This window comes from Clupea harengus, chromosome 26, assembly GCF_900700415.2.
Source record: "Clupea harengus chromosome 26, Ch_v2.0.2, whole genome shotgun sequence".
NCBI lineage: Eukaryota > Metazoa > Chordata > Actinopteri > Clupeiformes > Clupeidae > Clupea > Clupea harengus.
In genome coordinates, this window is record NC_045177.1 from 2,342,090 (window position 1) to 2,364,282 (window position 22,193).

General features: G+C 43.4%; 2 protein-coding genes across 3 annotated transcripts; both read right to left on the reverse strand.

Annotated features, from left to right (window-relative positions):
- Nucleotides 1–6,707: 6,707 nt before the first annotated feature.
- Nucleotides 6,708–12,303, reverse strand: LOC116219776 (zinc finger protein 708-like). Its single transcript, XM_031563683.2, has 3 exons — nt 11,755–12,303; nt 11,202–11,516; nt 6,708–8,467 (listed from the first exon to the last, which is right to left on the reverse strand). The coding sequence occupies exons 2-3, from the start codon at nt 11,476–11,478 to the stop codon at nt 6,756–6,758; spliced, it is 1,989 nt and encodes a 662-aa protein (XP_031419543.1). The 5' UTR covers nt 11,479–11,516; nt 11,755–12,303; the 3' UTR covers nt 6,708–6,755.
- Nucleotides 12,304–16,093: 3,790 nt separating this feature from the next.
- On the reverse strand, nt 16,094–21,457 carry LOC105894909 (piggyBac transposable element-derived protein 4-like). Of its 2 annotated transcripts, none has more exons than XM_042703895.1 (3): nt 19,293–19,417; nt 18,599–18,758; nt 16,094–18,211 (listed from the first exon to the last, which is right to left on the reverse strand). In XM_042703895.1, the coding sequence occupies exons 1-3, from the start codon at nt 19,390–19,392 to the stop codon at nt 16,456–16,458; spliced, it is 2,016 nt and encodes a 671-aa protein (XP_042559829.1). In that variant the 5' UTR covers nt 19,393–19,417; the 3' UTR covers nt 16,094–16,455. The 2 variants fall into 2 exon arrangements, with proteins under 2 accessions (XP_042559829.1, XP_031419309.2); XM_031563449.2 differs by lacking the exon at nt 19,293–19,417 and adding an exon at nt 20,698–21,457 and having other exon boundaries at nt 16,095–18,211.
- Between the last annotated feature and the right edge of the window lie 736 nt (nt 21,458–22,193).

Genomic DNA, 22,193 nt, shown 5'->3' on the forward strand with positions numbered 1-22,193 from the left:
ACTCCTAACAGGCATGCCACTACGACTCCTAACAGACATGCCACTACGCTTTGAGTGGGCGTGTCTTAAACAGCCTCTACGACTCCTAACAGATATGCCACTACGACTCCTAACAGACATGCCACTACGACTCCTAACAGACATGCCACTACGCTTTGAGTGGGAATACAGCCTCTACGACTCCTAACAGACATGCCACTACACTTTGAGTGGGAATACAGCCTCTACGACTCCTAACAGACATGCCACTACGCTTTGAGTGGGAATACAGCCTCTACGACTCCTAACAGACATGCCACTACGCTTTGAGTGGAAATACAGCCTCTACGACTCCTAACAGACATGCCACTACGCTTTGAGTGGAAATACAGTCTCTACGACTCCCAACAGACATGCCACTACGCTTTGAGTGGAAATACAGCCTCTACGACTCCTAACAGACATGCCACTACGCTTTGAGTGGGCGCGTTGAAATACAGCCTCTACGACTCCTAACAGACATGCCACTACGCTTTGAGTGGGCGCGTTGAAATACAGCCTCTACGACTCCTAACAGACATGCCACTACGCTTTCAGTGGAAATACAGCCTCTACGACTCCTAACAGACATGCCACTACGCTTTGAGTGGGCGCGTGGAAATAGAGCCTCTACGACTCCTAACAGACATGCCACTACGCTTTGAGTGGGCGCGTGGAAATAGAGCCTCTACGACTCCTAACAGACATGCCACTACGCTTTGAGTGGGCGCGTTGAAATACAGCCTCTACGACTCCTAACAGACATGCCACTACGCTTTGAGTGGAAATACAGCCTCTACGACTCCTAACAGACATGCCACTACGCTTTGAGTGGGCGCGTTGAAATACAGCCTCTACGACTCCTAACAGACATGCCACTACGCTTTGAGTGGACACGTGGAAATACAGCCTCTACGACTCCTAACAGACATGCCACTACGCTTTGAGTGGACGCGTGGAAATACAGCCTCTACGACTCCTAACAGACATGCCACTACGCTTTGAGTGGAAATACAGCCTCTACGACTCCTAACAGACATGCCACTACGCTTTGAGTGGACGCGTGGAAATAGAGTGGGAAATACAGCCTCTACGACTCCTAACAGACATGCCACTACGCTTTGAGTGGGCATGTCTTAAACAGCCTCTACGACTCCTAACAGACATGCCACTACGCTTTGAGTGGGCGCGTGGAAATACTGTAACACAGGGGTTTTCAACAGGGGGTCCGTGGCCCCCTGGTGGTCCGCGGCGGCATTGCAGGGTGTCCGCGACATGAGCCTATGTTGATCAGTTCACCATTGAATTTTTATAAATTCGCTTTGATATTTCAACACATTTCCCGATTACTCTTGAATATCGTGAAAATATCGTCTTATAGGCCGAATATCTGTGTAGGGGGAGGGGGCGTGGCAGCGGCGGTTACAAACATGCACGCGCGTGCAGTCACATCAGTGGGCCGCGAATTACTTTTTAGTCAGAATGGAGGTCCCTGGGACAAAACCAGTTGAAAACCCCTGCTGTAACAGACTGAACTTGTGAGCTAGTTAGCAAGCTAGCCAGCTGGAAGGCAATCCAGTCACTCTTTATGTCAGAACTGTCACTCTGTTAAAGTAAGCACAGGATTAAATATCTAACATACACACACACACACACACACACACACACACACACACACATGCATACACACACATATCTAACATACCAGGAACAACAACAGTCCCTTAGAAGGCCCTCCAAGCTTTTGTTTTTGGCAAATTAAACGACCGAACAACGCCCGTCAGACATAACAAGAGGGCCGATGGCATCTGATTGGCCGCTGCTAGTGAAATTCGCTCATTTGCATAGGATTTAACCTTTTAAGATGTATGTCATTTAGTGTTTTTTTTATTATTATTATTATTAAAACCTTTTAACTGTGTGATCTCATCTGTACTATTTTATTTTGGAAAGTATGTCATAAATCTGTGATGTAAACATTTCTTTGAGTGAACACCCATTTCTTTTCACTGTGGAAGCATTCATTATTATTTATTATACACATTCCTGCCATTTACCATATTCAGTTAAATTAAACATAAACAAACCAAGTATTTATTACACACAGTCCTGCCATTTACCATATTCAGTTCAATTAAACATAAACAAACCAAACATTTATTACACCCAGTCCTGCCATTTAACATATTCAGTTCAATTAAACATAAACAAACCAAACATTTATTACACACAGTCCTGCCGTTTAACATATTCAGTTCAATTAAACACAAACAAACTGTTTGATGTTAGGACACACGCCACTACCACAAAACAACAACAGATACACCTCAAGATACATCCAAGCTTTACGGAGATCTAATTTCCTCATTTAGAAGAACTTCATTCAATTGGGGGAACATTTTTTAAAAAGCCATTAAGTAACTCATGTGTCAACAGTAGTCTAACCATGTACTTCTAGAAGTCCCAGTACCAGTTCCGCATACTTCAGCTTCTTCCTTTCAAATGCTTTCTCAATCACATTTTCAAAGGGAATTGATAACGCAGTAAAGTAAACAATGCGCTCACACAATACAACACCATGTCTGGTCTCATAGCCGTCACAACAATACACTGTGGAACATGAAGTTGCCATGGCAGTCACAACAATACACTGTGGAACATGAAGTTGCCATGGCAGTCACCACAATAGGCCTCAGGAAAGAAGACTAGTGGAAAGCATCAGGTATTTATTATTAATTTTTTTTAAGTTATTAAAGTAATTTTCTGTAGTTATCACACCAGTAAGACTAAAGTAAGACTACTTTATGCTAACAATGAGCTATTTTTTCTATTTGTATGTCTTTGTCTGTTTGTACATAAAGAAAACACATGTTTGAACAAACCCGTACATGGAGCTTTGTTTTGGGGACGCGGAGGAGCGAGCTGTTTGAAGACCTGAGGGTGCAGGTGGAGTCATGGGGTCATGTAAGGCAGTATGGGGTCATGTAAGGCAGTATGAGGTCATAGGGTCATGTAAGGCAGTATGGGGTCATGTAAGGCAGTATGGGGTCATGGGGTCATGGGGTCATGTAAGGCAGTATGGGGTCATGTAAGGCAGTATGGGGTCATGTAAGGCAGTATGGGGTCATGGGGTCATGTAAGGCAGTATGGGGTCATGTAAGGCAGTATGGGGTCATGGGGTCATGTAAGGCAGTATGGGGTCATGGGGTCATGTAGGGCAGTATGGGGTCATGGGGTCATGTAAGGCAGTATGGGGTCATGGGGTCATGTAAGGCAGTATGGGGTCATGGGGTCATGTAAGGCAGTATGGGGTCATGTAAGGCAGTATGGGGTCATGGGGTCATGTAAGGCAGTATGGGGTCATGGGGTCATGTAAGGCAGTATGGGGTCATGGGGTCATGTAAGGCAGTATGGGGTCATGTAAGGCAGTATGGGGTCATGGGGTCATGTAGGGCAGTATGGGGTCATGGGGTCATGTAAGGCAGTATGAGGTCATGGGGTCATGCAAGGCAGTATGGGGTCATGGGGTCATGTAAGGCAGTATGAGGTCATGGGGTCATGCAAGGCAGTATGGGGTCATGGGGTCATGTAAGGCAGTATGAGGTCATGGGGTCATGCAAGGCAGTATGGTGGGGTCATGGGGTCATGTAAGGCAGTATGGGGTCATGTAAGGCAGTATGGGGTCATGTAGGGCAGTATGGGGTCATGGGGTCATGTAAGGCAGTATGGGGTCATGGGGTCATGTAAGGCAGTATGGGGTCATGTAGGGCAGTATGGGGTCATGGGGTCATGTAAGGCAGTATGGGGTCATGGGGTCATGTAAGGCAGTATGAGGTCATGGGGTCATGTAAGGCAGTATGGGGTCATGGGGTCATGTAGGGCAGTATGGGGTCATGGGGTCATGTAAGGCAGTATGGGGTCATGGGGTCATGCAAGGCAGTATGGGGTCATGCAAGGCAGTATGGGGTCATGTAAGGCAGTATGGGGTCATGGGGTCATGTAGGGCAGTATGGGGTCATGGGGTCATGTAAGGCAGTATGGGGTCATGGGGTCATGCAAGGCAGTATGGGGTCATGGGGTCATGTAGGGCAGTATGGGGTCATGGGGTCATGTAAGGCAGTATGGGGTCATGGGGTCATGCAAGGCAGTATGGGGTCATGTAAGGCAGTATGGGGTCATGTAAGGCAGTATGGGGTCATGTAGGGCAGTATGGGGTCATGGGGTCATGCAAGGCAGTATGGGGTCATGGGGTCATGCAAGGCAGTATGGGGTCATGTAAGGCAGTATGGGGTCATGGGGTCATGGGGTCATGCAAGGCAGTATGGGGTCATGTAAGGCAGTATGGGGTCATGGGGTCATGTAAGGCAGTATGGGGTCATGTAAGGCAGTATGGGGTCATGGGGTCATGTAAGGCAGTATGAGGTCATGGGGTCATGTAAGGCAGTATGAGTATGTGTAGTTAAACTGGTACTATATGGTGGGAACAACATGGGTTTGGTCTCCAGAATGCGCATCAACAAAGGTGTCTTCTAATGAAACAGAGGCAATGTGAATATGGAGTAGAATATCTGTCTTAGTCCTGTGGTACCTATTGTTAAGAAATTCTTACTCTTGCGTGTTGGTTTAGAGAGAGAGAGACCACCAGAATGAAGCATTTAGTTGTAAACAAGTGTAGTTTTACTGGTAAATAGTCACACAAATTTCAGCCGGACCTGACTTCACACAGAGTTCCGTCGTGCCAGACTGGAGAATGCATTCTGAAATACATACAGCAAAGATACAAGAAGGCCCAACACCCCCTCTGAAGTTACTTCCTGGGGGCCTTAGGTAACCTCCCCTAGGGAACTGTACGTTTTTCGGTCGTAATTTCTGGATGACAATTACTGCTTTGTGCACAATTCACTCCCTTCAGACGGCTTTCCTATCTTGTCTGCGTCTAGCTAAAGCAGGCCTCTGACCTTGGTTTGCCAATGGTCAACTAAGCTGAAACAGATGCAAGCCAATGTTATCTTTGGGGCCTCTCGTTTGCACACTGTGTTTTCCAACTGCACTAATATACTAGTTAAAATAGGCATATACATTGTTAATATGAATAAGCTGTTAATAAATTCGTATTGAACTGAATTTATCTTACACTATGGACACGTGCCAATGACCAAAGGTATACTCCACCTGTACAGGAAGTGGTTTGGGGTCAAAGGTATACTCTACCTGTACAGGAAGTGGTTTGGGGTCAAAGGTATACTCTACCTGTACAGGAAGTGGTTTGGGGTCAAAGGGTCTGATAATGAAGCAGAGGCAAGGTGAATGTAGAGTGTAGAATATCTGTCTAAGTTCTATACAATGTCACTACGAGGTGATACAATATTAACACAAATGCTTGGTTTGTTTATGTTTAACTTTACCTGGATATCTTTAATGGCAGGAATGTGTAAATTAAACGCATACAGAGTGAAAATAAATGCATACGGCTGTCCTGTTTCATCACTCATTTAGTACAAATTTATTTTTACATCACAGATTAATGACAATTCCACATAATGATGACAATAAGACTTTCATACTACCAAAGATGGGAGTCAGACACAAAAAATACACATTTTAATAAAACAAAACAAAAATAAAACATATTTAATTTGTTACAACTCATTGCCATGTGTAAAATCAAACATACATACAAAACAAACAAATAAGAAATAAAAGCTAAAAATAATGGCTTTTCCTACAACTAATTTACACATTTTATAAAAAAACGTTTTTTCAGCAAACATTGATGCGTTTCTCTCCTGTCTAAATCCTATTTATTTCTGCTGGGAGGTTTAACCCTAAATCCCATTTATTTCTGCTGGAAGGTTTAATCCTAAATCCCATTTATTTCTGCTGGGAGGTTTAATCCTCCATGGGCGTCAAGCCCGAATGTGGTCGGGGCTACTGCTTGCGCCACAGTGCCCCCCAGAATGACAGTTTTGATATAAAGACAAGTGACTAAACAGCCTACTAGCTGGCTAGCCTGCTAACTAGCTTGCTAGTCCAGTCTCGTATGCCATTTCCACACACTACGCTACGCCCACTAAAGCGATGGAAGCGTTTTGCGTCGCTGGCTTGTGTCCTTACCATAAGGGTTGCAAAATTCATACACAGTAGGGATCGGTTTGTTTATATAAATGCATTATCACAGGGATTTATTATGTCAACGCATATGCTTGATCACAGAGATGTATTATGTCAACGCATATGCGTTTTCAGATTGCTGTAGTGTACAAATGCTTTTAGGCACCGAGTGCATTTATGGGGCTTCTCTCCACTGTGTATTAGCATAAGTGTTTTAAGCCTTGAGAAGTATAGAATTGATTTCCCACACTAGTCACATTTAAATTTAAAGACACTGAAAATGCCCTTCCACACGTAAACATAAAAAATAGGTTGAGAATATTTTTCACCTCTTGCACAATGTGACATCTAATAATAACTACGTTTAGAAGATCGGCTGAAGCTCCCGCCACTCTGTGCATTGTACAGTGGGGAAAATAAGTATTTGCCCCCCTGCCGATTTCGCAAGTTTGGCCACTTGCAAAGAAATGTGTGATCTATAATTGTAATGGTAGGTGTATTTTAACAGTGAGAAATAGAATATCAACAAACAAATCCAGAAAACTGCATTTTATAACATTTATGACTTGTATTTGATGCAGAAATCAAGTGTTTTTTCAAATACTTATTTTCCCCACTGTACATGGCTACTCTCCAGTGTGTATTCGCATATGGATTTTAAGATTTGTGTGCGTTTGAAATGCTTTCCCACACAGGGCACACGTGTGAGCCTTCACTCCCGAGTGCACCAGCATATGTCTGGTAAGGTGTGAGGGGCTCGAAAACGCTTTTCCACACTGGGCACATTTACGAGGCCTCTCTCCAGTGTGCCCCAGCATATGTGTGTTGAGAGTACTGCGGCGTACAAATGTTTTCCCGCACCGTGCACACTTGTGCCGTCGGCCTCCGGTGTTTCGTCTTGCGCGACCACCGAAGGTGGGTGTTTGTTTACGCGCGTGAGTGTTTCGGTGCTCATTGAGTGGGCCTGTGAGCTCAGGACCCTTCCCACAAGCTGTGCAGTGGTGTGGCCTTCCTCTGAGCCGAGACGACCTTCCACATGGGAGTGAACATGAGACGGGCTCCTCCCCCGCCCCATGTGTCAACAGGTGCCGTTGAAGAGAGCTGCTGTGGTTGAATGTTTTTTCACACCGCGGACACCGATGTCGTTTCTCCTCGGAATGTGTTCTTTGGTGATCCGCCAGGGCGGCTGCGCTGGCGCACGTTTCGCCACAGTGTGAACATGGCTGACGCTTCTGGTGTTTCAACTGGTGCTTCGTCAGGCCTGATCTGCTTCTGAACGCCTTGGTACAGACTGGACATGAAAAGGTCCTCGCGCTGCTGTGGCTCTGCCGGTGCTCTCGAAGACCCGAGGCGAAATAAAACGATTTGCCACACTCTGAACATTTGTGTGGCTTTTCCTCGGTGTGCAAACAAGGATGGTATTTCAGATTTGAGGATGTCGTGTATGTATTCCCACACTGTTCACATGCGTACGGCCTCTCCCCAGTGTGTGAGCGTTCGTGCACTTTAAGACTAGTTACTTGATTAAAAGCCCTCTCGCAAAAAGAGCATTGATGAGGCTTCTCTCCAGTGTGTATGAGCATGTGCCTTTTAAGACCTGCAGAGTTTGTAAAGGCTTTTCCACACTGGGTACATTTATGAGGCCACTCTGCAGTGTGTATGACCATATGCTTTTGAAGATGTGAGGAACTTTTGAATGCTTGGCCACACTCTGAACATTTATGTGGCTTTTCTTCAGTGTGCAAACATGGATGGCGTTTCAGATTCGTTGATGTAGTGTATGTTTTTCCACACTGATCACATGCATATGGCTTCTCCCCAGTGTGTGAGAGCTCGTGCACTCTAAGATGAGTGGCTTGATTAAAAGCCCTCTCGCAGTAAGAGCATGCATAAGGCTTCTCTCCAGTGTGTATTAGCATGTGTCTCTTGAGACCTCCGGAGCTTGTAAATGCTTTTCCACAACGAGCACATTCACGAGGCCACTCTGCAGTGTGTACGACCATATGCTTTTGAAGATGGGAGGCACTACTAAAGGCTTTTCCACACTGGAGGCATCTACGAGGCTTCTTTACAGTGTGTGCGACCATATGCCGTTGTAGATTTGAGGAGTCTGTGAATGCTTTTCCACACTGGGCACATTCATGAGGCTTCTCTCCAGTGTGCTGTTTTTGATGATCACTAGAAGTGTGTGTTTCCTGGTGTTTCTTGAGTTCTCTCCGTACCGTGAAACTCTTCCTGCAGACTGTGCACCGGTACGGCGTTCCGCTGAGTCGCTGCTGGAGTTCATCGTTCTGTCCATGGTTCTTCTGCAGTGTTGTGTTGGGATGTTCAGATGCATCTGGAAGATTAGATTAGATTAGATTCAACTTTATTGTCATTGCACAGAGTACAAGTACTGAGGCAACGAAATGCAGTTAGCATCTAACCAGAAGTGCAAAATCAGAAGAGTGCAGAGTATGTGCAAAGTGGTAATATAAAAATAGATAAATAGAATATATACAGTATGGTATAAGACATAAGTAATATGAACAGTAAGCAGCAATAGTGGTGGTTAGTGCAGATGTGATATAGATATATGATATAGATATACAGTATGTAAAGTGCAGGTGAAGTACAGGTGAAAGTGGCAGTAGAAGTTATAAATGAGGTAGGAGACATAAGATATAAGTACGGTGAATATGGATATGGACAACAATTTTAAATAAATAGATATAAACAAAGAGTTACCACACATGGATTTAGAATAACAAGCACATGCACAGGCAGCCATTCATTATTGTCTGATGGGAAATATTCAATGTTCGAAAAATTTAATCTAAATAAGCACTTTGTAAGGAGAATACAGCTGATCTCTTGCACCTTTCAGTCTGTGAGTGAGGTTTCTGCTCCTAAGGACCCACTCATTAGCAAATGACAGCTATTCATATGATAAGTAATGGTGATTCAGTGATCTCTATTGGGCCATGGTGTGGCGAGAAAACCTGTGGGGGTAGTGGGCCACAAAGACATTCCAGGCCCATTATGTAATGGCCATTGTTCTTGTCTGAGGTGTCCCAGGTAACTCATCAATATGCATTTATAGGGTCACACATTTTGGAGAGGCACAGGTCACTCTGCTATTATAAATATGTAGTAGTGAAACCACACACACTTTCTGAATGCTCACATATGTATAGCCAACACCTATGTTTACAAGGTTCAGAGTTAAAAAGTCTCGGTCCGAAATCGTTACAATGTTTTTTTGTACAAATTCTGAGCAGCTCTGAATGAAGGTTTTCGTAAGGATGATTTTACATTTGATTTAAATACAATTTTATTTTACTATATTCCTTTTACTCTAATGTTGTTATTGCTATAACATAATCATATATGCCACTTGTGCATCAATACTTTTAGCTAGGGGAAATATACAAAAACATCAAGGCATGTTAGACTTCCTAAAAAAGTAAAACAGGCCTCTGCCCCTGAAGGGTTAAACTCTTAAACACACACACACACACACACACACACACGTGTGTTGTATGCAAATGTTTGTACAAACACACACACACACACACACACACTACACACTACACACTGTTGTATGCCAATGTACACAGTCCTGGCTATGTAAATGACACAAAGTGGCTTGACCAAACCATAAACAATTCCAGCCAATCCTACGTTGCTTCAGGATCACAGGAGGAAGGGGTGTAATCTACAGTTTCGTTAACAAAGACAAAATATGTTTGTGGAAAATCACCTTTTTTCCCTGAATAAGGCACTAACTGTGACTGCAATATTGTTGACGAGATGAGACTACAATTAAACTTCTGACTTGAACACAGCATAAGCACAGTGAGGAGTATGTTACATTAACTTTTCAACTATTTTACAGAAAGCTATCGTTATATTAACCTTTCAACTGTTTTACAGAAAGCTATCGTTACATTAACCTTTCAACTGTTTCACAGAAAGCTATCGCTACATTAACCTTTCAACTGTTTTACAGAAAGCTATCGTTACATTAACCTTTCAACTGTTTTACAGAAAGCTATGGTTACATTAACCGTTCAGCTATTTTACAGAAAGCTATCGTTACATTAACCATTCAACTATTTTACAGAAAGCTTTCGTTAAATTACAGTTGGGAGAAAGAAACAAGCTGATATTTTGGGCCCATTTTCAGTATAATTAGACTGAGAAAACCCCCCGGAATGCAGCCTATATCAGAAGGGAAGCAACGTGGACATAAAATAGCTGGTAAGAATACTCAAAAAGAATACTCAAAAAGAATACTCAAAAGGAATACTCAAACTCATAAGAACTGGTAGGGAAACTAGCCTTCCAGTCGTAGGCCGAACACACCAAATAAAAGAAACCTTTCATTAATGCTGCAAAAATTAAGGATGGGTTTATTCTAATTATTATAATAGCTCCGGGTTTATTCTAATTATTATAATAGCTCCTTGTCCTCTACCCTGTAAGTATAACAGAACTGTTCTTCCTCTCTCCCACCCCCCCCCTCTCTCTCACATATTATTATAATATCTCCTTGCCCTCTACCCCATAAGAATTACAGAACTCTCTCCCTCTCACCCCCCCCCTCTCTCTCTCTCCCCCTCTAACCCTCACACACAGCCCTTTTTAGCAACACAGAAATAAACAGAACAGAACTGTTCCCTGATCTTCCTCTCTCTCATTCACTCACACACACGTTGACTTTTTTTCCAGTGAAACAGAACTGTTCCCTGATATCCATCCTTCCATCTCTCTATCTCTATCTCTCTCTCTCCCTCCCTCCCTCCCTCCCTCTCTCTCACACAGAGAGAGAGAGGGAGAGAGAGATAACTCTTTTTAGCCATATCTGTCAACCACTTCTCCATTAACAAGATCAACACATGATCTCCACAGGTGACATTTAAAAAAACTAAAAAAAACTGCATAAACACCTGGAGATTGAAAGGCATCAGACAAACAGATTTGACAGCGTTTAAAACGTACATAAATACCAGCACACTGGCAGTATTCCGATGTCAACATTAATTGACCATTAAACACAGCTCTTAGTGCATCAGTCTGAAATTACTTACTTTCCAGAAGAAAATCGTTGTGTTCTTGCTCATCCTCTTTCTTCACTTTAACCTCCACTGTTGTCTGTAGTATTTCATTATAAGTGGAGCTTAGTGACTCTGTGAAGTCTGATTCCGTTTTACAGTGAAGATCTGCAATGGGCTTTTCTTCTTCATCTTGCCATGTAATCATATGTCCATATTCCTCTTCTTTTACGTCCTCTTCTTTCACTATCAGTCTCAGGGGTACCTGGTGTGTTTCATCACATCCAGAGTTCAACGGCAGTCCAAGATTCATGTTAGCAACGGACCAGAGATGATCCCATCCAGAGTTTCCTATTATAGTCAGGGGAACACAAAGACAAGTATAATGACTTTCATGCTCTGCTTTCTTTGTTTAAAAAAAAAACTATTGAAAGCAATATTACATAATAAATAGTTGGCATATCGATCGCATTTTTAAAGGAGGTATTGGCGCGTCCTCCACATCGACCACTTGCCTTGGATATTTGAGTAGGCTATGTAGCCTCAAACGAAGTGGGCTAAGATGTCATAATACTGACTGAAAACGTACCTCAAACAAGTTCGCACACGGAGATCTGTTAATTTGGTGTTTACGTCTGATAGGGCGTCAAACAGGGTTTACCACAGCGAAACCGACGACACTCTTTCCTCGTATTGCCTATCCTATGTATTTCTTGAACAGACATCGACGAACCAAGTGAGATTTTAATTTTCTCGTGGACTGCTGTGAACTGTTCTTACTTGCGAACTCCCGGTAGTTGGCAGACCTACCAGAAAATTATGCATTACTGCCACCGGCTGGACTGGAGTGGGACTGCAGGAATCTTGAATTTGCCTTCTAGTTTTGTTTGTGTCGTTCAAAAGCTGTTACAATGGTGACACAGATTAGTCCCAATTTACTTTGTTTGGCAGATCTTCCAGACTATATGGTCTCACCCCCCCGTTTTGACTTTATGTTCATTTCTATAGCGACTGTAAGCAGTGAAACAGATCTCAAGACAACCAGGTATAAGAGCTATCACCTAAAAGGAATCCAAACAGCATTAACTTAAACCAGGTATTGAATTAAAAAAAAATTGAAACCCAGAATTATAGATATATTATGAAGAAGATCAAAATGGCTAATAATGTGATTTTCATGATATAAAATGAAAGACACTGTTACATTTTCACATTCCAAGCCTAGTATTCCACACAGCCACTGCGGACGACGACGTTGGTTCGGTGTCCAGAAAAGTAGCAGATAGTAGAATGCACATGTATGATGTCTACGTAATTAAGGCTTTGCAGTAGTATTTATTTTAATTATAATTATTAAAAATAAACTCCTTGAGATATATGGTCTCATCACTCAACCCAGTTAGCAAGACCCGTCAGAAAGATCACGGCAATCCTGACCAGTCTGTAAGATTACGATAGGTGACTAAACATGTTTTTATATGTTGCCTGCAGGACATCACCAACTATAGGAAAACCTCCCCCCACTCCATGGAGAACCCTCAACTGGCTGACGAACTGAATGTGTTTTACTGCAGATTTGATCACCCCACATTCACACCCCTCATCCGCTCCAACTCAGACTTCACATAATCATCTGCACCCCCTGTTATCACCTTCCCCCTCCCCCCTCCCCCCTCCCCCCTGACTCTCCCCCCTGCACTGACGGTCTGTGAAGAGGATGTGTGCCAGCTCTTTAAGAGACAGAAGACAAGGAAGGCATCAGGCCCAGACGGTGTGTCACCCTCCTGCCTGAATGCCTGCGCTGATCAGCTGGGCCCCATCTTCACACGGATCTTCAACAGATCTCTGGAGCTGTGGGAAGTCCCCTCCTACCCCAAACGCTCCACCATCATCCCACTCCCTAATAATAATAATAATAATAATAATAATAAAACTTTATTTATATAGCACCTTTCATGCAAAAGAATGCAGCTCAAAGTGCTTGAAACAAGAAACACCCCTAAGAAACACTCCATCACTGGTGTAAGAGCCAATTTGAAGAAAAGTTTTTGTTGTACAAAAATATTATTTAGAATGTTGTTTATTTAAATCTCTAAATTCATAATTTCATGTATGGAAAAATATTATTTAATTCATAGCTGTAAAGTACATTGATTGGTTAAATGAGTGGAATGTTTTAGAATCAGGAGAGAACGGTGGTCATGTGACCAACTTGTGCTTGTTTAGTTTGAGATGGTCAGGTTAAGGAGCAACACAGTTTTTCTGACCGACAATGTACCGATTTACTTTTAATAAGACCTAAAGAATTCATGTTTTGTTTGTCTGTTACGTTTTTGTCAGTAAAAGTTTAAAAGGAAGATTTTTGGAAGTTTGGAATTTTTGTCGCGTTCACACTGGTTGCTAGAAGCCTGCTCCATTAGTGGCATATGGAACTAAGACGGAGTGCCACTTACAACTGGACTGAATGACTAATGAATCCGGGTTCAGGCAAACTAGACTTCGTCTGCATGGGGCTTAAGAAACCCTCCATCACTGGACCGAAGGACTACTGGCCCATCGCCCTCACGTCTGTGGTCATGAAGTCCTTTGAGAGACTGGTGTTGACCCATCTGAAGGGCATCACAGGCCCCCTGCTGGACCCTCTGCAGTTTGACTACCGGGCAAACAGGTCAGTGGATGATGCAGTCAACATGGGACTGCACTACATCCTGCAACACCTCGACTCCCCAGGGACTTAAAGGTCAACCTCTTTATACTGGTGAAAAGGGGAGTTTTCACGGGTTTTCTTGCTACGTCAAGACCCAATAGCGACTGCCAATTTACCATGCTGTTATCATATGAATAGACCTAATGTGCTAATGGGTGGTCATTAGCAGCTGCTGCTCAGTCAGACACTGAAATGTGCAATGTTTTAGTTGTATTCCCCTTACAATGTGCTAGTTTCGAGAGGTATATATTTCTCTGGGTTTCTGTGGGTGTTATTTTTATGTTTCTAGCACTAAAACTCATGGAGCTTTAATGGCGCATTGACAACAATTCCCCACAACACCAGGCCGAATTAAAATCAAATCAAACTTTACTTGTACGGCGCATTTCATACCCGGAGGTAACACAATGAGGAAAATGGGGGTGGTTATAACCACCTGTAAAAGACACCGATTTCCCAGAGGGATGGAAACCCATGTCATGGAAGTGAAAACATATGACCAGGCATGCACACATGTACAGTAGACCACTGAAAACAGATATATATTACAGAAAGTGAGAAACGAGATTAAAGAGGTGTTAAGTGCACGTTTAAAAGTTTCCACCGTTTCAGCCATTCAGAGTATTCCAAAGGTCAAAAGCTGGGAGCATAGAAACTAAAAGCCGCTTCTCCACGTCTCTTTGTCCTGACTTTTGGAACTGTTAGAGTTCAGTGCCAGAATATCTCAGGGATCTACTGTGTGTGTACCTTGAGAGCATGTCATCTATGTATATTATTCAGGTGGTTTATAGACTAGTAAAATAATCTTGAAATCTATTCTAAAGCTAACAGGTAATAATTCAGGTAATAAACATCTTCATTAAAATGCATGTGTACCTTGTCTTTGTATAGAACGTAGTCCCATACTATCTCAAAAATATGCATGTTGCCATCTCTCTGCTATCAGCGAAAAATAACAGATCGACTCCGATACAAACATTTGATAAAGGCCTGATTGTATTTAAGAGTATTGCTCTGTACATGAGCTGGATCTGTTGGATTACTCAATCTCAGCAAAAAAAACTAAATCTGTATTCATGGATTCTGCCTCACTCTCCATCTCAATATCCTCCCTTGCTGGCATCCTGTCCTGACTTTCTGTGTCATCTCTCCTTTCCCTGTTTTCCAAGTCTGTTCTGTTCTCATCTGGCTCTTTGTCTTTGTGTGCAGTTGATGTACTTGGCTCACCATCTGTCCAATCACATATTATTGTTATTACCATTATCATTACTATTATAAGGCCCACTAGAAGCAGTGTATGTTATTTTTGTTCTGCTCAGGCAAGATCTTTGAAAGGATCTCTAAAATAGCCTATACATTTTTTTAGATAACAATTATTTAGCATATGGCTCCCTGTACTTTCTAGCCTGATCCTTTCATGTCATATTCGGTGATCAGCACTTAGGCCTACCGGTCCTAGTCTCCTGGTCAACATTTTCCTCTGGTCTGGAGGCTTGTGGTTGCTCCTCATCTTAAATATAATGTAATTATAATACATTTCCTTAGTAGGCTTAAAATATGAGCCTGTTCCACATTAATGAATTAGCCTACACATTGTCATCTTTATCACAATGCAATGTCTGTCTCACCTGCTGGTTTGCTTCTTTGTAACCAACTCTGCAAAGATGTGCTCCCCTTTGCTGCTTCTCTCTCCTGAATCCTTCTCTTTTCCGTAGGCATTCTAGCTTCTACCGCACTCTACACTTAACAACACCCAAAACAGTTTAGGCATTTAACCAATTTGAATGAAATAAGTCATGTGATGCATTACTTCCATCATTTATTCTTCTTGTTAAAACGAAATGTTAGAAACTAACCATCAGCAGACATGTAGCTTAGTTTTCCTACCCAAAAATGGGCATGTGATAACGGGCTGGTTGTCTGGCAGGCAAGCTAGCTGCCTGATTCTCAAGGATAAAACGTGGCAAACTGAGCCTGGATTTATGAATATTTTAATTCATTTCATATAACTTGATGATGATGATTGTTCGTTTGTTATTCATTTCTACAACTTAAAGCTCACCGCACCGATTAAGTCACACAAGACAACCGTGACCGTCTCTGGAGGCAAAAAGGCAGGCTCTCAGGTGCCAGACGCTTGCAGAGTAGTGGGCTTTCCTAAACCAGCTACTTTACCCCCCCCCCCCCCCTCCCCTACTCAGCCTTCTAAAGCTGGCTTCTCCAGACGGGTTTTTTTCGTTTAAAACTTTAATATCTATGGTTCTGGACATTGCATAAAAAAAACATTCATGGCTTAAATTAAAAGACCCTGGGGCCAACAAGTTTTTTTTATTTTGTCATTAAAAAAGCAGAGTTTTTTTGTAGTTTCAGTGTAGAACTGGGTTTGAATGGCCCAGCACACTAACATTTACATTTACAGATTCAATTACTTATCAACAATGTGTTATTGGACAGTTACAATTACACATCTGACGTGGTGTGTGTGTAAAAAAAAAAAATGTAGGCAGATTTGTACAAGTGTGATTAGGGAGCCTGTCCTGAAGTGTGTTCCACTGGCCTCAGTCTTTTGGAGAATCAAATCAGTCAGGCTTTGGCCCCATGCCACAGTGAGTAGCACACCCGCCCCCGAATGATGCACAGAGGCACATCACAGGCCTCGCACTTCCAGATCGCACGCCGATTGCAGAGCACACATCTCCTGCTCGCCTGGGATTCACAGATGAGTAGTGGGAGACATTGGAGAGGCTCATTGTAGTGGCTCTCTGGCTGTGGGGGCAGAGAAGCAGTGGCTCCCCCAGCATCTTCCTCAGAGGAGGAGTACGCCTGCTCCTCTCCATCATCTTCCTCAGAGGAGTTGTACGCCTGCTCCTCTCCATCATCTTCCTCAGAGGAGGAGTTGTATGCCTGCTCCTTCCCAACTTCAGCCAGCTGCTCGCACAGCGCCATCCTGAAGCTCTCCATGTTGAGGGGCGTCTCCTTCTTCGCCTCTGCCATGTCCTTGGCGAGAACGAAGCTGTTCACCACCACGATGTCCACAAAGTGCAGAAACAGCCTCGTGTACCACTGGTTTGTCCTGGGGCCCTCGGAGAAGTACTTGGCGAGGGCGTCGGAGACGTCCACCCAGGCCCCCATGCACTCGTCGTACTCCTTGACCGGGTCAGGCAGAGGAAACACCCTCTTGGTCCACGTCTTTCCGTCGCGGACACGGCGCTCCATAGACTCCCCGCCGTAGGCTTTGTGGATGGTGGAGCACATGGTGACGTCACGTATGTCCATCCACTTCACGTAAAGCAGGGGGCCGTCGCGGACCCAGCGCATGTCCCCTCGAGCAGCTGCCTCGCTCAAATCATTCTCCGCTATGCGTGGAAAGCCCACGCGGTCCGGCCAGACGGTCCCACACGCCCCGATGCGCAGCTGGTGGAGATGGCTGAAAAGCTGGCTGCTGGTGTAGTAGTTGTCCATAAACACGTGGTACCCCGTGCCGAGGTGGGGCACCTTGAGTAAGCCGACGACTGCGTCGAAGCTCAGCCCGTTGCCGCTCGGAGACTCTGCCATTCCCTCGTAGGCCGAGAAGTCGCACGTGTAACCGCTCTGGTCGACCAGGACGAACAGCTTGTAACCCCTGTTTGAGTACTGCGTCCTCTCGATCTCTTGCTTTTGACCTCTTGCTTTTGTGGCGACCAGGCGCTGATCAATTACCAGGTTCTGGTACGGGTGGTAGTGTGCCCTGCAGGACGCCACCAGGTCATCAAGAAGGGGCTTCACGCGGAAAATGCCATCATACCCAGGCTGACCACTGAGCTTGTCATTCACCTCATCAGCAGCTGGGTCACTCATATGTAAATATGTAGTGATGGCCTCATACCGGTCACCTGGCATGACGCTGGCAGGAAAAGGAAACCCGAAAAGACTATCCTTGCTCCACAGGTCACTTGCAGGTGACACCTGTACCAGGCCGAGATACACCACAAGGCTCAAGTAGTTGAGCATCTCATCCGGCGCCACGTCGGTCCACAGCCTCACCTCTGGCCACAAGGACTTTGCACCCTGCGCAAGCTTCCGGGCAGCATATTTGTTGGTGTTGGTGCACAGCGTCTGAAGGACATCAGGTGTGAAATACAGCTTGAATATTTCCAGGGGGCTGTATGACTTCTGGAAATCAAGCTGCGGTCCAGGCATCCTCTCAGGGCAGAATGGAAACTGCGGGGGGCACACGTCCTCCTCGGAACCATCGTGCCACCTGTCCGCCAGCGCGGCGGGTTTGCTCCTCCAGCCAGGAGGTGGCGGTGATTGGAGAGGGGAGGGGACGGGTGCAGTCACTGGAGCCTCTGAAGAAACACTGGGTAGTTGGGGGGAGGAAGAGAATAAAAAAGAAATTGGCAAATGTTACACAAACAACCCAGCAATCCAGTAGCAAAAACACATGCAAGCATGCAGGGCACAAGCCAAAATAAAACTACACTAACCACATTACTGAGTAAGCATGCCTAAACAACTACAACAAACATTGTAAAATAACAATACACAATATGCTTATATTGTTCTGCAGCTTTGATGATATAGAATTACATGTCCTCGATTTTGACCAACAGAACTTGGTACATAGTTATTATATATATTTGAACAACATGTATAAGTTGTTTCCACCTAGTCAACTAGTTTATGAACTACTGCACGCTAATAGTATTATGCGTGTGTGCAACCATCAATGCAGATGTGTACTTACAGGTCGGGGACACGGTCCAGTCGTTCCTCAAACTCTTCCTCTTCAGAGGAGTCCAGGCTAGTCCAATCAGAATCGCACTCATTGAGACTGTCCAACTCCTCATCGCTGTCAGGGAGCATCTGGATCACTTGATCACGTGTACATGTCTTCATCTTTGAAGCTGTAGGAGTCAAGAAGCAATACACGTGTTATAAACATTTCAAACGGTTTGGTCATATTAAATGTCCATTGATCACCAAAATCTAGATTAGTCAGAATCAGATCAGAAATCTTAGTCAGTGGAAATCTTCAACAGTAGTTTGGAAAATATATTTTGTCTTGCCTTGTCATGCCTTGATGTTTTTGTATATTTCTCCTAACAAAGGTGCCACATATGGTTATATTCCAGAAAACCTCAGCAAACATAATCAATGGAGGGGAAATGAATGTCGTAAAGTATTTGTATATGAATTAGATGCGAACATACCCATACAAACTCTATTATAAGGGCTCAGACTTTGTATAAAAAAAAACAAATAAAAAAAAAATAAAAAACACATTTGAATATTTCTGGCCAAGACTTTTGAACTCTGAACTATGTAAACATATGTGTTAGCTAAACACATGTGGTTCCGCTACTAAATATTAGTGACACTTTCCCTCTCCAAAACCAGTGTCCCTACACAATGAATACTGGTGATAGGTGTAAACACACCTGTGATTGCCCCTCCCCATTGCCACTGCTTATGGCCCATCTGCCAAAGATAGATGATGGCCCTGGAATGCCATTGTGGCTCTCTGTCCACCACAACCATCAGTTTCACAACTCATCAACCATCAAGTCCAAACAGTTCACAGATATGGCCTCTTCAGCTGTAGGCTACTCAACAGATTACAAAATATTATCTGTCCTCATCAGGATGCCAGGCATCAAAACAGTTTCTGGTAGAAGGCAAAGGTAGACATCAACATGCTTTGCCCTTCCAAGTTTTTGTTGTTGTTTATTTTCCGCCTATGCACCCTAGCACGAAGCCTTCAACCCCACACCATTGGTTTGTGAACATGGCTGGCGTTTTTACAGGATTCTGTAAAATTACTTTACAAGAGCATAATATTTCTGCGCAGACTACAAACGTCGACATATGTCGCCTAATAAAATTAACGCACCTATGAGCATGATATGAAATGTATTTTTCTATCATATAATACTCTAACGACATTAAGTGGATTTAAGCTCCAAATAATCGGCCTATGGAATTTGTTGGGATTAGCCTAAACTCAGGCATAGATGACCAAGCGTTTGACTCCCTATACGTTAATCAACAACATTAATTAATACAGGAGCTAGTCAAAACAAGTATAACTTACTTCACAACAATCACCAGCGGGGTCAAGCCTCAAAGAGGATACGTTCGTCCTCACTGTCTTCACTGCTTTCATCCAAGGGGTAGTTGTCTTTCTCGTTCTCCAGAGCAAGTTATGAATTAAGGTCAACGTGGTCATCTTTATACTGGTGAAAATGGGTGTTTTCATGACCCAATGGCGACCGCCGATTTACCATGCTGTTATCATATGAAAAGACCTAATTCGCTAATGTCTGGACCATTAGCAGCTGCTGCCTCAGTCAGAGACAGAAATGTGCAATGTTTTAGTTTTATTCCCTTACAATGTGCTCATTTCTTTTAGTTTCGAGAGGTAATATTTTGAAAGTAAAATACTCTGGGTTTCTGTGGGTGTTATTTGTATGTCCAAGGTTTTTTTTGCTTTGTTTCCTCCTATGCACCCTGCAATATGCACAGGTCTTGCTGTTTAGTACGAGCCCTCTTCCCACTATTGGTGTTGGGCTCAAACCCACACTGGCTTGTGAACATGGCTGGCGTACTTTACAGGAGCTTAATACTAATCGCTGCGGAGACCACAAAGCCCAAACGCCGACGTATGTAGCCTTATAAATCAACGCAACTCTGGGCATGAAATTATATGTATTCTACTGTATAATAGTTTAAGCGACATAAAGTGATTTATATGATTCAAAATCACCTTGCAGAGTTTATGGTAGTAGAGTCTTACTCCCTGTAAGTTCATCAACAAGATTCATTACAAGAGCTAGTCAAACTCACTCTTCACAAATATCCTCAGCGGGGTCAAGTCGAAGTTCAAAGTGGATACGTTCGTTCTCACGGTCTTCACCACTTTCATCCAAGGGTAGTTGTCCTCATGACTCCAGAGCAAGTTGCATTAAGGCCAACATGGACTTGTTTATACCGGGGAAATCCACACGACGTATTCCATTCCTCTTCTACTTCAGCATTTTGGTATCAGCATCTTTATTTTTACGAGACCACAGTTCGTTGAAAAAGATCAAATGAAAACTACATGTTAATCATCCAAACTGTCTGCTTAGGTTTTTTTTTTTTTGCGCCTCACACCTTATTGTTGCCGATTTAGCAAAAAAAATCATTAATAAGTGCCGATAGGAATGCTATCTTTGGAACCAGGAAGAGTTACAATGCTAAAACTTAAAACTACAGGCTTTCAGGTCGACTCCGATACTCCATCGGCCTTTTACTATTATATTGTCGCGGTCTCCGCATCTCTCACTTGCCACAAAGTAAGATGTTATAATAATGTGGCGTATCTCAAACCAGTTTGCTGAAGGACATTTTCACAGGGCGCCAAGCAGTTGACAAAAAATGACAAAACTCTTTTTGACGCTCGTGGAAGTTTGTTTCTCATGGGTACTTCTTACTTGCAACCTCCCAGTACTTGGCAAACCAACAAGAAAATTGCGCATTACTGCCGCGCTCTGGACTGGGGTGTGACTACAGGATCCTGGATCTTGCCTCCTCGTTTCCTTCGTGTGTTTAATCTTCCAGACTAAATGGGGCCATTTTTCCTCCCCTTTTTGCCTTCATGTTGTCCAATCCTTTGTACAGCTACTGTGTAGTAATACGTATAATAGTTGTGAAGTCCGTGTGCGTTACTGCTGATTTGCCCTTAACTGACTACTCCGGTCAGTGTATCAGAAACACTAGAATTACAATGCCGTTACATTCATACACCACAAGATGACGCTCTAAGACCACAAATTAAGAATACGAAGCGCCACTCGTAATGAAACACATTCGAAGCGCACTCTTAATGATCATTAACGAACATGCATAGGAGACAAATCATATCAACATTTGCTGGGTGGAAATCTAATAAAAAAAACCCTGCCAAAACACAGTGGAGGGAGTCATTTCTTAGCCTTGTGCATTTCTTTTCACTGTGGATGCGTTTAATATACACATTCCTGCCATTGAAGATATCCAGGTTAATTTATAGATAAACAAACCAAGCATTTGTGTTAATATTGTATCACCTTGTGGTGGAGCGATGGACATGGATATGGCTTCGACTACGAGAAACAGGATGAACATCAGAATCAGAATCAGAATCAGGTTTTATTGGCCAAGTAAGTTTGCACAAACAAGGAATTTGACTTGGTAAGTGGCTCTCAGTGTGCTTACACAGAATATACATCACAACACAAAACAATACAAACAGGGCAACGGTCTAAGAAGTCTATAAAAGTATACAGGAGCTGTGAATTTGAACACAACAATAGTGCAAA

Bases quoted from the DNA above. Each gene is read 5' to 3' on its own strand.
- LOC105894909 (XM_042703895.1), bottom strand. From the start codon at position 19,392: ATGGTTGTGGTGGACAGAGAGCCACAATGGCATTCCAGGGCCATCATC. The intron at 18,759-19,292 runs GTGTGTTTACAC...TGACTCCTACAG, and splicing joins ATGGGGAGGGGCAATCACAG to CTTCAAAGATGAAGACATGT. The intron at 18,212-18,598 runs GTAAGTACACAT...CCAACTACCCAG, and splicing joins CTGGACCGTGTCCCCGACCT to TGTTTCTTCAGAGGCTCCAG.
- LOC116219776 (XM_031563683.2), bottom strand. From the start codon at position 11,478: ATGAATCTTGGACTGCCGTTGAACTCTGGATGTGATGAAACACACCAG. The intron at 8,468-11,201 runs GTAAGTAATTTC...CTAATCTTCCAG, and splicing joins CAACGATTTTCTTCTGGAAA to ATGCATCTGAACATCCCAAC.